Here is a 12,337-nt window from a genome sequence, read left to right on the forward strand (position 1 = left end):
TACGTGTCGCCGCCGACTAGCCACCACTTCGGTTCCGCCACGTTACACAGAGAGACTAGAGAAGGCAGAAAAGCTTCGCGGGATGCTCAGACTGAGTATTGCAAAGAGATTGACTGAAGAGTCTCTCAATTCCTCATAAGAGAAGAGAAGAGAGAGAGAGAAGAAGCCTGTGCAACTACTCTCTATAACACTGAGAGTCAACACTCTGAGAATCTTTACAAGAATTCTTGAAGAGAGTATCTATAACCTGAAGAGTTTGTGAGCTTTGAGAAGTGCTGTGAAAGATCTGATGCAAGGAGAAACAGAGTATAAGTCTTTATAAGATCTTCTATTCAGATTGTCTGAACTGCAACTGAAGAATAAATATACTCAGTATATTCAGAAACTGCTCATAACAGGAATCAATTCTGTAGAAATAAAGAATTGAAGAGACTTAAATAATCTCTTGTAAAGAGAGAGCTGAATTTATATGTCTGTGAATAAGTTTCTACATGTAGAACTTATTAAAAGACATCATAACTCTTCTCTAGTGAGTTATTTTATAGACACTAGAACTCATGAGTTGCTTGTAAGGAAATACTTCTGACTAAAGATATAAGAACTTATGAAGAAGATAGTGAATTCTTGTACTGTTTATCAGAATTCACAGATAGTGTGATTCAGATTATATAAAGAACTTACTTCTCTACTCATCTCATGAGAACCTTGAAAACAGCTAGAAATGAATACTCTTGTGAGTCTCTCAGAAAGCAAGAACATATATAATGCCTGCTTTGACAGTGTACTGATAATAGTGAATCACTTCATTAAGATGACACACTTTATACTCACTCACAAGAACTTGAAGTCAAAGAATTTGACTCATATCTTCATTCATGATATGATTCAGTTACATGAATTATCTATGAATATTATCTCAGATAGAGAATTAATCTTTACAGAAGAGTTCTGATCTGATCTGATAACTATACTAAAAATCTTATGAGATCTAAGCACAGCTTTTCATCAACAGACAGATGATCAGATAGAATATCTGATGAGTATATTAAAACAGTATCTGCAGTGCTTTATCAATTACAATCAGAATGACTGAGTGTATTGATTATTACTTACAGAGTTTGTATATAACAACTCAAAGTATATCAGCATAGATAAAACTCTCTTTAAAATGCTTACTGAGACTTATTCACAGATAATCTTGATAAATCTGCAAGAGTACACTATAGAGTGTGATAATATCTGTGAACAGACTGAGAGAATTTAGAATATCTGAGAGAAAGTCTGCAAATCCTTGAGAAAGACTCAAGAGTATTAGAAGAGATACTATGACTTTAAGTATATTATAAAGAGTTTTAAGAAAGATGATAGAGTCTGACTGAGTCTAGAAAATATTATTATATAAAGATCTAGTAAGAAGCTGAATCTCTTACAGACAGAGTCTTATAAGATTATAAAGAAAGTTAGCTCACAGTTCTACAGATTGAAACTGTTATCTGAGTTGCAGATATATAATATTTTTCATGTCTCTTTACTCTGCAAATATAAGAAATTCTCAGAAGAGAATTCTGTGACTCATCACTCTGTTCATAAAGCACTAGAGAGTGAAAGAGAATATCAGATTAAAGAGATTATTAACTCAGAGAAGTGAGATTATAAGCTCTGATTTAAGATTCAGTGATAAGAGTATTCTGATAAGATGAATAAGTTCACTTGAGAATTATCTGAGTAGATAAGACATCTGTAGAAGCTGAGATATGACTTTCATATTATAAATTCTGATAAGTCAGAATAATACAGTCTTCACTAAGAACCTGATTATAATAAAGATATTAACACTGTCATTTACAAATTCTAGTCTATAAGATAATGAGTTTCTACTGAGATGAACAGTCTGCAGTGTATGTAAGAGAAGAAGAAATCATATTCTTATTAAAGTTAAAAAATAAGAAAATAAACAGAATTATGAACACAATTTGAAGAGTAATAAAGAAAAAATAAAGAAAACTCAAACTCATATTCTTAATATCTGTGACACTCAATTCTCTCACAACTATCAATTTCTCTCTTTAAAGAAACAGAGAGCATCATGTCTGCAGTACAGACAATTATTATATTTAATACAAAGACTGTCAGAAATGCACAGACTTCAGAGAAGTCAGATATCAGAGTATATATAGTTGCAGCAGAGTCTTGAAGACTGATCATCTGCATGTGTGATCAGATATCTCTTATAAAGCTGTATTCACTTCTTCAGTTATACTGAAGTATTCAGCCTGGAAACAATTAAGATACAGAGAGAGAGCTCATCTACTCAGACTAACTCTCATTATAAATTCATAACATTCACATTGCCTTAATTATCTGAATTTTACAGATACTTGAGAACTCATCACTCATTAATAATGAGATTGTGAAAATGCACTGCAGTGTGAGAATCATTGATAGAGAATCTAGACATATTTACATATATCTGATCAGTGATTGTGCAGGCAGAGAGAAGATGATTGTAGGCTTATAAAGCTGTAGAAAACACTGACAACACAGAGAGCTTTATAAGAACTGTTAGCTAGAGTCTGTAAGAAATTACTTATAAGAAGACTTATAGCAAAGAGAGAGACTGCACTGCTTGAAGTCAGAAACTGATCTGAGAGAGATAGAAAATTGACTGCTGATCTGAAGATTGAGTGCAGTGACAGAGCTGAGAGAGATGAAGATATAATCATGAGCAGTGATACTTCTGCTTCATCAGTCAGTAAAAAGTAATCAGAGAAGTTATGAAAATACTTATAAGAAGCTCAGCAGCAGTCAGACATTATTATAAAGATATTAAAATTGAAAAATTTTTATTCTTGAAAAGTTCTTGAATTAATATATAAATATTATTAGAAACACTCTCTCTCTATCATCTGAGTAGAAACACTTCACAGATGAATAAGAATACTCACAGTTTATAAGAATAAGAGCTGTTACAGAAAAAGAGAAAAAAAAATGAGATTTCACAGACAGATCTGAGATATTTATACTACTTTAAAGAGATTTACTTATACTATAAGTAATTCTATGAAACAGTCAGATCACTCTAATAAATAAGAGTGATTATAAATCACAGATCTGAATCTTTCTATATAACTATAAAGAGTGATTGTAGACTGTGAATATCTTGATTCTACAATTCTACAGAGTTGATGAAAGAATGAAAAATTTCTCACAATTCTACAGTGTTAAAGAATAATAATTTGTGAGAATGAGTAAAAGATTAACTCATAAATATTTCTCTTTGATAAGAATGATCTCACAGAGAGTGATTTATCTATGAGATAAATCTATGTAATGATTACATAAGAATTTTGTGAAAATAATTAAAAGTCAATTAGAACTCTTCTGTATGAAAGATGTAAGATGAATCTGTGTGATAGTCAGAGAAGAATCTGTAGATTATAAAGAATCTTACAGAATAAGAAACTAAGTGACAGTCTCTTTTCTCTTCATAGTAATAAGGAATTTTTCCTCACTGAGATTTTTTATAGATATAAAGAATTTTTAGTGAGTATTACTGCAGTGCTGAGCTGATTCTATGAAGTCACTCAGTGAAAGGCTTCATAGACAAAGCCTTAGAGAGGGAAGAGTATATAAGAAATCTCACTTCTTACAGATTCTTTACTTCTATTTCTATCTCTCACATAATTAATAGAGCTAGCAGCTCTTGACTATATATAACTATATAGACTGAAGTTCACAAATACTATTCATAACTCAGCTTGAATACTATTATATATTTAATCTCTATATTTTATCTTTCTATCATGAACACTTCTAGTAGTTAACAGTACATATTATATCAAGCTGCAAACACCTGAATAATCATCTGTGAGCACTTATTCTTACAAATACTGTCTAAGCTGCTTTTCTTATTTCTTTTCTAATGCTATTCTGATCAACTTGCAAATCATTTTTTCAGTTTCAAATAGAATTCTCACTTGAAATATTAATAATAATAATAACAATGAAATGAATCTGCTTTGCTTAGTACTCTCTATTTAAATATTCTACTCAAAATTCAATGTTCTATATTTGTCACAGAGATAGATTAGTCAAATCACACAAGAGATATTTTAACAGTGATTCATATGTTGAGACATCTAACTGTATTAATATGCAATGATCTGTGACATAGTTTTATTAAAGCAGTTAATGACAATAGGCTACAGCCGGCGAAAATAATATTAGTTAGGGCATCGTAAATCACGTGGTCACTGAAAGCAATAGTCTAAGTAAACACCTTACAATCTGTGATTATTAAACAAGGAAAGGAAACAAATGAAAGGACAAAAAAGAGCGTTTTCATCCTAGCCTGTAGAAAGAATGATTATGTTTTGTTTTTATTTATCCGCCCTTCAGGATGTACGAGGTGGTGAAAGCCGAAATAAGGCTTTATACTATTCGCATCTCTTCCTTCACTCGAGCCTTGGAGAAACGATGTTTCAGACGCTTATCTCTGGCTAGCTCCGAGTACGGATGACTCCACGTTCTAAATGGAAACTAAAATATTATAAATGGACATATGATGTGATGTGTTCTTTTTTTACTGTCTTGCCTTCCGAGATGTGTTAGAGCTTGGGGTGTCTTCAAGAGCCAACCACTCAAGTTCGCTGATGCTTTGCTTACTGTTTCCCAGCGTTGATTGGTGGAGAATGATCTTCGGGCTTTTCCATTAATTGGGTAGCTGTTCCGTTTACATAGGCTGCCATGAGGTTATTCCAAGAATTGACTTTGGTCAACATAGTTGTAGCGGGAGCGATGCGGCTAGTTCCTGGCGTCAATCGTGCCCTAGATGATTTGTAAGCTAGTTACCGCTCACCTAGCACTCAATGAAGCTATATATGATAGATACATACTGATTATATATTCTAAATCAACTACAAGCATCAAACGCTCGCTTACGCTCGCTTTGCTGCTTGCGCAGCCCCCTCTACCACTTCCACCCCTTCCACTCTCTACTCCCTCTACCACCACCACCTCCTCTACCGCCCCTACCACCACCTCCTCTACCGCCCCTACCACCCTCCCCCCCTACCAACCCTCTTCCACCCTGTATCACCCCTATCACCATTATCAGATTAATCAGAGCCGTACAGGCCGCAGAGCCGGCTGTTCAAATGAATTCAAAGGGGTGTACATGACATCACATGAGATCATGTTACAGGGCATTTAGCAGCGCATGCCATGAACACAGAGATCAAAAATGAACATAGAGAAGAGTATAAGGAATGTAAATACTGTAGAGAATGTATGAAAAGAGCAGATTGAAAAAAAGAATGAAGATTTGAAGATTGAGCTGAGCTGTATGAGCTGGAGAGCAGAGATGAGCATTCAAATATTTTTGATAAGGTGCATGTGATGTCACTTTTTGCATGGAAAAGTTGGTTTTTCTATAATAAATTCCTTGTAAATTTGATAGTATTAACATAAATGCTTCTGTCTCTGCAATATTATTTAAGTTTCTTCATAATCTTCTTTCATCTTGGTCACAACTTCTCCAATGCCTCCTCAATATTAATCCATTGATTAATAATTATCATTTTACAGATATTAGATGCAGATATGACTCCTCCTTTATAAACTACTCTTCATGAAGCTTCCTAGTGATCTTATTCTCTATTAAAATATATGTAGAAGCCATCGCGTTGGCTGTTATTGCATTTTGAAGAAAGGATAAAATAGTAACTAGCTTGCTTACAAATCATCTAGGGCCCGGTTAGCCGCGAACCAACCAACCTAATCGTCATCAACTTTCCCTGCCGCGATTTCCTGTTGCTTACGGAGTATTGTGGCAATTTACATCCAAGCCACGGAACCACTGGGGCGGGTCGGCAGTGGTCCGGGGATCTATGCAACCCCTGACAGCCCTCTCCATGGCTGCAGTTCTGCTTATCGAATGGGCTTGGATTGTGCAACTGGAAGGACCTGGGATCGAATTGGTAAACAAGTTTCCCTTTTAGGCACAATCACGTTAGGCAACCTCCTTTAACCGCCACATTTTCTCATTCTAGCTTCCTAATAGTGGCTTGGGGATACTGATCGCCTCACACCTCTACAGATGCCCCCTGCGAAAAGTTTTGTCTCACACTAGTAACTAATAATTTATCCTGAAATATGATTTCGATTCCAGGCCACACTACCTGGGATTTAGACAGTGAGCTAGTGGGCAAGCTAGGGCACCGGTCTCTATAACGGCCCCTGGGACTCCCTATCCTTTAATTAAGAGATGGAATGGCAATACTTAATGCCGGTATCAGCATTTCAGTTTAAATTCTTAGCGCAAGTCAAAACTTTGCAGGAGCCTCTGTACATACAAGCCTCCTTACTTGATGGGGCTGTATGTTCGTGATAGTGTATATGGCTGATAGTGACAAAATAAACGATGTGGGTTATCAAGCGGCCGTGTTAACGCGGACTTATCTACGGAACCAATATCATTTCATTTACGGAGTTTACCTCACAAGGTTCTTCCTCCTTTCATCGAGGCAAGTCCCATTTGGCTTTGCCGATCAAGCCAGTGATACTTTACAAAAATCTCAGCGGGAGGACCGCTCAGTAGAGAACTTATATTCTCCATAATGCCCTTGGCTAAGCGGCTAAGCCATTAGATAGACATAAAAACATCTATGCTAGCAGTAAAATTTGATCTGCTGCTGCTGCTGGGGAGCACGAAACGGGCGAAGCCGTAACTGTACACGTACGTACAGTAGTACATTAAATCATTTTACCTTGGTCGTTGAATTAGGGTTAACCAGCGCCAAGACCAGTCCCATTGCGCTCTACCACTTTCTGAAGAGTTCAATCGGTAAGTTACTCTGTTAATACCTTGAACTAGATAAACCGAAATACCAGTAATTCCCCATAAGCTACCCCCGGAGCCAAAAAAAGTAGCAGCAACTTAACTAGAGTAGAGTTGCAGATCGCTGTGCCTCAGCATTTAAGAGACTTAGTAGCGTAAAAAATAACAGTAGAAAAAAAATTTTTTTTTTCTCTAGGATATAAGAAAGTTCTATAGTATATTAAAAATAAAGAAAAATTTAAGAATAACCAATGGCTCTTTCCCGCCTTCACCTTTGCTCCCTGATTTAGGATGATACGTCTTAAGCGTCCAATTTCCATTGCGAGAACTGCTTATGGTCACAACGGCTATTTCCCCCCGCCTAGGTCTTGACTGTGGAAAGAAAGGATTTAAGTAGCTGGTGGCGGCTCCTCATGAACTTCCTGTGCTGCATCGGTTGCAGGTTCATCTAAAACACCACGCTGGCCCAACCAAGATATTGCCTGCATTACTCTCCGATCCTCCTCCTCCTTCTCACGACTCACGAGCTATAGATTTTGTCAGTAAAATAAATAAATAAATAAATAAAAATGTATTGACCTTCCAGAATAGATTGGGAAAAAATCGGTGAAAAAAGGGGAAATATGTATATATGTACGAAAAAAAATTAAGGGGTAAAACTCACAGCCTGAAACAACGATTTCTTCCCCTTCTTATCCTGAGTGGAAGCGGATAGCCTCGCCGCAGCTTTAGTCTTATCAGAAGCCTCGTGGAGGAATTTACACCTGTTACCTCGTCGACATTGGCCTGTTTTGGCAAACTGACGACAAAGTGATTTTTGCTGCCGGGCCGGAGGCAGGACCCGGTCGGGTTGCTCTCGTCGGATTGTTGCTTGCTCTGGTTCTGAGGAGGTGGAGTCGTCATCGTCTCCCGAGGACGAATCCGAGCCGCTGGATGTGGTTTCATCGTCGAGATCGGAATCGTCGTCTGAGGGTGACGATAGGCTGTCGCTGACTTCCAAGTCGCTGGATAGGTTATTGCTAGTTACGCCTGGCGGGGAGGTATGTCCATTTACTTGTGGGGTGTGTTCAATGGTACCTGTGGTTTCAGGGGCTTTTGGTTCGACGTTGTTTGCTACATGTTCCGTAATCGGAGCTTGGGATTCGTCTATCGGGCAAATATGTTCAAGCTTTGAAGCTGGCGGTTCCTGTTGGGGCTCCCCAATAGCCAGTTGATCATCAGCTTGGGTGCCTTCTGCTGCAGTAAGCGCTGGTTTTGAGGTATCCGAATCCGTAGGAGTGGGGACATGCTCCGCTGCGGAACTAGATGTAGTATCAGCGTTTGTCTTTCCTTCAAGGGTCCCATTTGTCTGTATCTTAGATGCTTCAGCACGGAGCCTTGCTTTCTCCGCATGTGCCTCCGCCCTAGCAACACGCTTCTCTTCTTTCATGAGCTTCCGTCGAAGCTTTTCCGCCTTTAGTTTTGCTTTAGCAGCTGCATCTGCGGGGTCAAGTGACTGTTGCTGTTCCTCCTTCAAAAGTTTCCTGTCCAATTTATCTTTCTCCTTTTTCATCCTAGCTTCCTGTAGCCGTCTTGCTTCTTCCTGATCGGCATACTTCTGCTGTCTCAGGGCATTTTCTTTGGCCCTCTTAGCTTCTCTAGCTTCCTTTACAGCCTGCTTCTTCTCTTCAGCTTCCTTTAAACGCTCCTCGACCCTTGCTCGGGTTGGGTACCTCTTTTTACGTTCCTCGATCCAGGTAGCGATATCCGTCGGTGTCTGTAAGGTAGAGGTCTGCCCTTTATAGCTAAATTTAAGCTCGCCAGTGGTAATAGTTTGTGAAAGCTTGGTTTCCTCATCAACGTCATCCTCCTCCTCGCTCGATTCATGCTCCTCAGTTTGCGGAGTGAGACCAAGTTGGTTATACTTTCTCTTCTTCTTCCTGTGTTTCTTAGTAGCGTCGACCGAGGGCGGCGGTTTCGAAGGAAGCGAACTTCCAAAACTAGGGACTGGGAGAGGGGCGGTTGGCCTCGTGCTAGACGCCTGTGGTCCACCAAAAGCATTGGAATATGGGCGTTTATTAGCCCGATTCGCAAATTTATCACCGCGGTTGAACTGGTTTGTTGAAGGGAATGAATTGTATTCTTGAGAGGGCCGCGATCCATGGCGATCGTGAGACTGACGTGGCGGATGGTGGGGAGGTTTTGAGTCGCGCATATCAGGGTACCCCCCATACTTAGGGGCCCGCAAATTTGGGGCCGGGTAGGGACTGCTTTGGATGGCATTTTCAAAACCCCAACGCATAGGAGGCGGCATTACATGAGGTTGCGGGTGATGGTTAGGGGACGGAGCGTGCCGGTGCATGGGCGCGGGCGGGTTATATGCAGCCGGGTGCGGTGCAGGGTGACGGGACGGATATTGTATCGGGACCGGCTGGCTGTACGCATTTTGCGGAGGTGGTAGATGTGAAGGAGGCTGGGCATACGGTGGTACGGAGGGGTAGTTGGGTTGGCCTTGGGGAGGAGCGTAATGTACAGGAGGCCCTTGCTGGTTATACTCCGGAGATGGGTGATTTGGAGGCGTATGAGGGTGAGGGTGAGAGCGAGCCCCATATCGCGTAAAATTCATATTGTGGGGAGGGCCATGACTGGGGCCACCCATATGGTTTCCCCTGCCGCTCCTGTGTGCATTTCCCCTTCCGCGACCTCGCTGATAGCCTCCAGCGCCTCGTCCTCTTTGGTTCTGGTTGTATGGAGTTGTCGGCGCATGACCAGGGAAGCTCGGCGGACCAGCCTGCGGTGGTGGCGGAGGGGGGGGTGGAGGAAAGGAAAACCCGCCAGAACTCATAGTATAAGTGGGAATGGAAACGAAATCTAGATGCTCAGATATAGAAATAAGGCCTCCATCTTCAGGGACCCATCATGGTTGGAGATGTCATATCGTTGTTTTCATCCGTCTTTATGGTAATTCTTGCAGCTTTGGCGGTTTCAGGGGCAATATGTTGATCCGTTCCGAATATCGGAGCCAGGAAGTGCGGTCACGTGGAAATATCAAAAGCGGACACTGTCGACGGGTTGGCGACGAGGTGTCTTCTTGTATACTTCTTTTTCTTTCAATATTTCTCGTCTATCTCTTTGGAATAGAACATGGATCTATGATCTGTTCTGCCGTTTAATTGTCGTTGTTCATCCATGTGTTTTCACTGCTGAAGCATCTTTTTTCTCCCGTTTGTAGCACGAGGCGTCGTGGAAGATGCTGCGGATTGAGTTGTTACATTTCTCACTTTTCATTATCCGGTGACATTCCAGTCTAAAATAAATAAGCATCATGTTTATTCTCGTACGTCCCTGGTTCGGTTCTGATTAAAATTATCTTCTCTTACTTGAAGTTTTCTGCCGAGCTCTAATGCTGAATGAACGTTCCCCTAGACAACCATCTCCGACCTAGTCCAAATTTCCCCTGAGGACTTTTCAAAACTTAGCGCGGTTGCAATCGAGGATAATATTAATGAGAAATATGCTAATAAGGTATGTGAAAAAAGATATATATGTCCCGACTGGCATTCGTTGAACATTCTGGTAACTAACATTTTGCTTCAGGTCATCCAAAATGTTGGCCTATGCATCAGTTTTTACGACTTGCTCGAGTCCTCTGATGGCCTGATTGGACATGGCACTGGCCTTGTCAATGTCAATGGTATGCATCACCGAAATGCATAGTACGCTCATGAAATGAAATGGCCCTGCAGCTGGTTACTGAGTAACGTTCTATTTGGTCCAGTTAAATTTCGATTAATTGTCTTCCGACCCTTCAAGGGCGAGATTATCCTGGGGAAAATCACCAGTGGAACAGAGAACGGCATTAAAAGTGCGTTGAAATATAAAAACTTCCCCTGAAAGGCATTGGCGAGGACGTTCCCATCATTTTTGTATAAGGATTGCCCATTGCCACATGATTGTTAACAATAGGACCGACCCTCAATGGAAAAAAAAACTTGCAGTCAGCCTTGAATTCTTCAATGATATCTTTATACCCCCCAGCCTTTTACTGGACGGTGCTAGATTGTATGTTCATATTTTATGTTCTCCTGACAACCCACCCAACCACCTTCACAATATGGAACATATATTAACCAACCTGCTCATGTCCTCGCTCTCCTGCCTGCAGCGACTTCGCCGACCAAGTCTGGATCTGGGATAACGGCGAAGGCGCAATTTTCTACTTTGACATTGGCGAGACGGTGCGCTTTCGAGTTGAGGCGGAGGAGTGGCATGACCAGATCCCAGACGCGCCTGATGATCAGGAAGGTGGGGCGGTTATGGAGAGGAAGCCGCCGTATTCTATTATTGTATGTTTCCTTTTCCCTATTACTCCACTGCCCTTACTTTTCCTTTTTCCTTTCGATGATCAGGTTACTTTATAATGACTAGGAGCTAATGGAAGTGATTTAAATAAATAGGGGTCTATGCAGATTGCGGGCCTGGGACTCGTTGCCTGGTGGTCATAAGGATTGCAGGTTCTATATGACTTGATGGGACTGCATAAGGGATGAAACGGATATAAAAATGATTGCGAATCCCCTACACGGGATTGTTCGATTGAGCGTTTTTCGTTTTTTATGTGATGTTATTGAGTCCTTGTTCGCTAGAATATTCCTGTAGCTATATGCTCTACTAAAACTTTCCCTCTAGATAATTTTAGGTCCAGTTTTATGCGAGATATAGAACATCTAATATACGACCCTATTTTAGTAGGACGATTATCTCTATACTTTTTCACAAATTTTCCCGCGCCCACTCCTCCGCCGTCATCGCATGAATCCCCTTCCGGAAATTCCACGTCTCCTCCAAATCCCATGCAACACCCTTCCCCGCCCCAAAAACAGCATAGTACTTCAACAACGCATTATCGGGCTCCCTCTCCAACCTCTCCAGAACCTGCGGAACCGTCAAAACCGATCTCTCAACTTCCCTCCCCGTAACCTTCACCACCAAATCGGCCACCTGCGCATAACTTAGCGTATCCCCACCGACAAACACAGGCCCATTAGCGCCCAGCAACCCGTCATCGCCCAACACGATCTCAGCTGTTAATCTACCAATATCCGCCGGCGCGGTGACAGTCACCCGATTCTCCCACCCGCCCAGCGCCCGCACCCTCGCACTCTCCCCCCTTGGTGCCGGCAGATCCACAACGCCAAACCCCGCCGCGAACAAGAAACTCGTAAACATCCCCGTGGACACCACGGTCCACCGCGTCGTCTCCTGCGCGCGCAGCAGCCCGCGCACATCTAGCTGCTCGTCGAAGAGGTCGTGCGCGGAGCCGCGGCCGATGGCGTCGTAGTCCACGCCGAACTGCCAGGGGATGTAGAAGGGGACGCCGGCGGCGAGGACGGCGCGGGTTATTTTCAGCTGGGTGCCGGGGCCCGCGACAAAGCCGGCGCAGCTGATTATGAGGTCGTAGGGGCGGAAGAGGGCGGTGAGGGTTTCGGGGGAGTCGGCGGCAATGTCGCCTGGGACTAG

The 12,337-nt window shown here is 41.6% G+C and overlaps 3 protein-coding genes across 3 annotated transcripts in view; 1 reads left to right on the plus strand and 2 right to left on the minus strand.

Moving 5' to 3' along the window:
- Positions 1–6,774: 6,774 nt before the first annotated feature.
- BDCG_08091 (CCCH zinc finger protein) lies at positions 6,775–10,066 on the minus strand. Its single transcript, XM_045423862.1, has 2 exons — positions 7,503–10,066; positions 6,775–7,365 (listed from the first exon to the last, which is right to left on the minus strand). Exons 1-2 carry the CDS (start codon positions 9,660–9,662, stop codon positions 7,228–7,230), a joined length of 2,298 nt encoding a protein of 765 aa, XP_045272710.1. The 5' UTR covers positions 9,663–10,066; the 3' UTR covers positions 6,775–7,227.
- Positions 9,890–12,337, plus strand: BDCG_08092 (DNA-directed RNA polymerase III subunit RPC8). Its single transcript, XM_045423863.1, has 7 exons — positions 9,890–10,154; positions 10,244–10,342; positions 10,415–10,511; positions 10,596–10,682; positions 10,816–10,879; positions 10,983–11,163; positions 11,275–12,337. The coding sequence occupies exons 1-7, from the start codon at positions 10,143–10,145 to the stop codon at positions 11,320–11,322; spliced, it is 588 nt and encodes a 195-aa protein (XP_045272711.1). The 5' UTR covers positions 9,890–10,142; the 3' UTR covers positions 11,323–12,337.
- The window catches only part of BDCG_08093 (isoflavone reductase), a gene marked incomplete at both ends in the record, with an annotated part of 1,225 nt that continues 478 nt past the window's right edge, over positions 11,591–12,337 (minus strand). Inside the window, one exon of the mRNA XM_045423864.1 lies at positions 11,591–12,333. Coding sequence (XP_045272712.1) covers positions 11,591–12,333 — 743 coding nt within the window. The remainder of the gene's footprint in view (positions 12,334–12,337) is intronic.

The sequence above is a fragment of the Blastomyces dermatitidis genome (assembly GCF_000003525.1).
Source record: "Blastomyces dermatitidis ER-3 genomic scaffold supercont1.10, whole genome shotgun sequence".
NCBI lineage: Eukaryota > Fungi > Ascomycota > Eurotiomycetes > Onygenales > Ajellomycetaceae > Blastomyces > Blastomyces dermatitidis.

What these genes read in the sequence shown, in the direction of transcription:
- BDCG_08092 (XM_045423863.1), top strand. An exon ending in TGGCCTTGTCAATGTCAATG is followed by an intron (nt 10,512 to 10,595) that starts GTATGCATCACC and finishes TATTTGGTCCAG; the next exon opens with TTAAATTTCGATTAATTGTC. An exon ending in AGCCGCCGTATTCTATTATT is followed by an intron (nt 11,164 to 11,274) that starts GTATGTTTCCTT and finishes TTAAATAAATAG; the next exon opens with GGGTCTATGCAGATTGCGGG.
- BDCG_08091 (XM_045423862.1), bottom strand. Translation starts at nt 9,662, where the DNA reads ATGAGTTCTGGCGGGTTTTCCTTTCCTCCACCCCCCCCTCCGCCACCA. An exon ending in AGAAATCGTTGTTTCAGGCT is followed by an intron (nt 7,366 to 7,502) that starts GTGAGTTTTACC and finishes CAAAATCTATAG; the next exon opens with CTCGTGAGTCGTGAGAAGGA.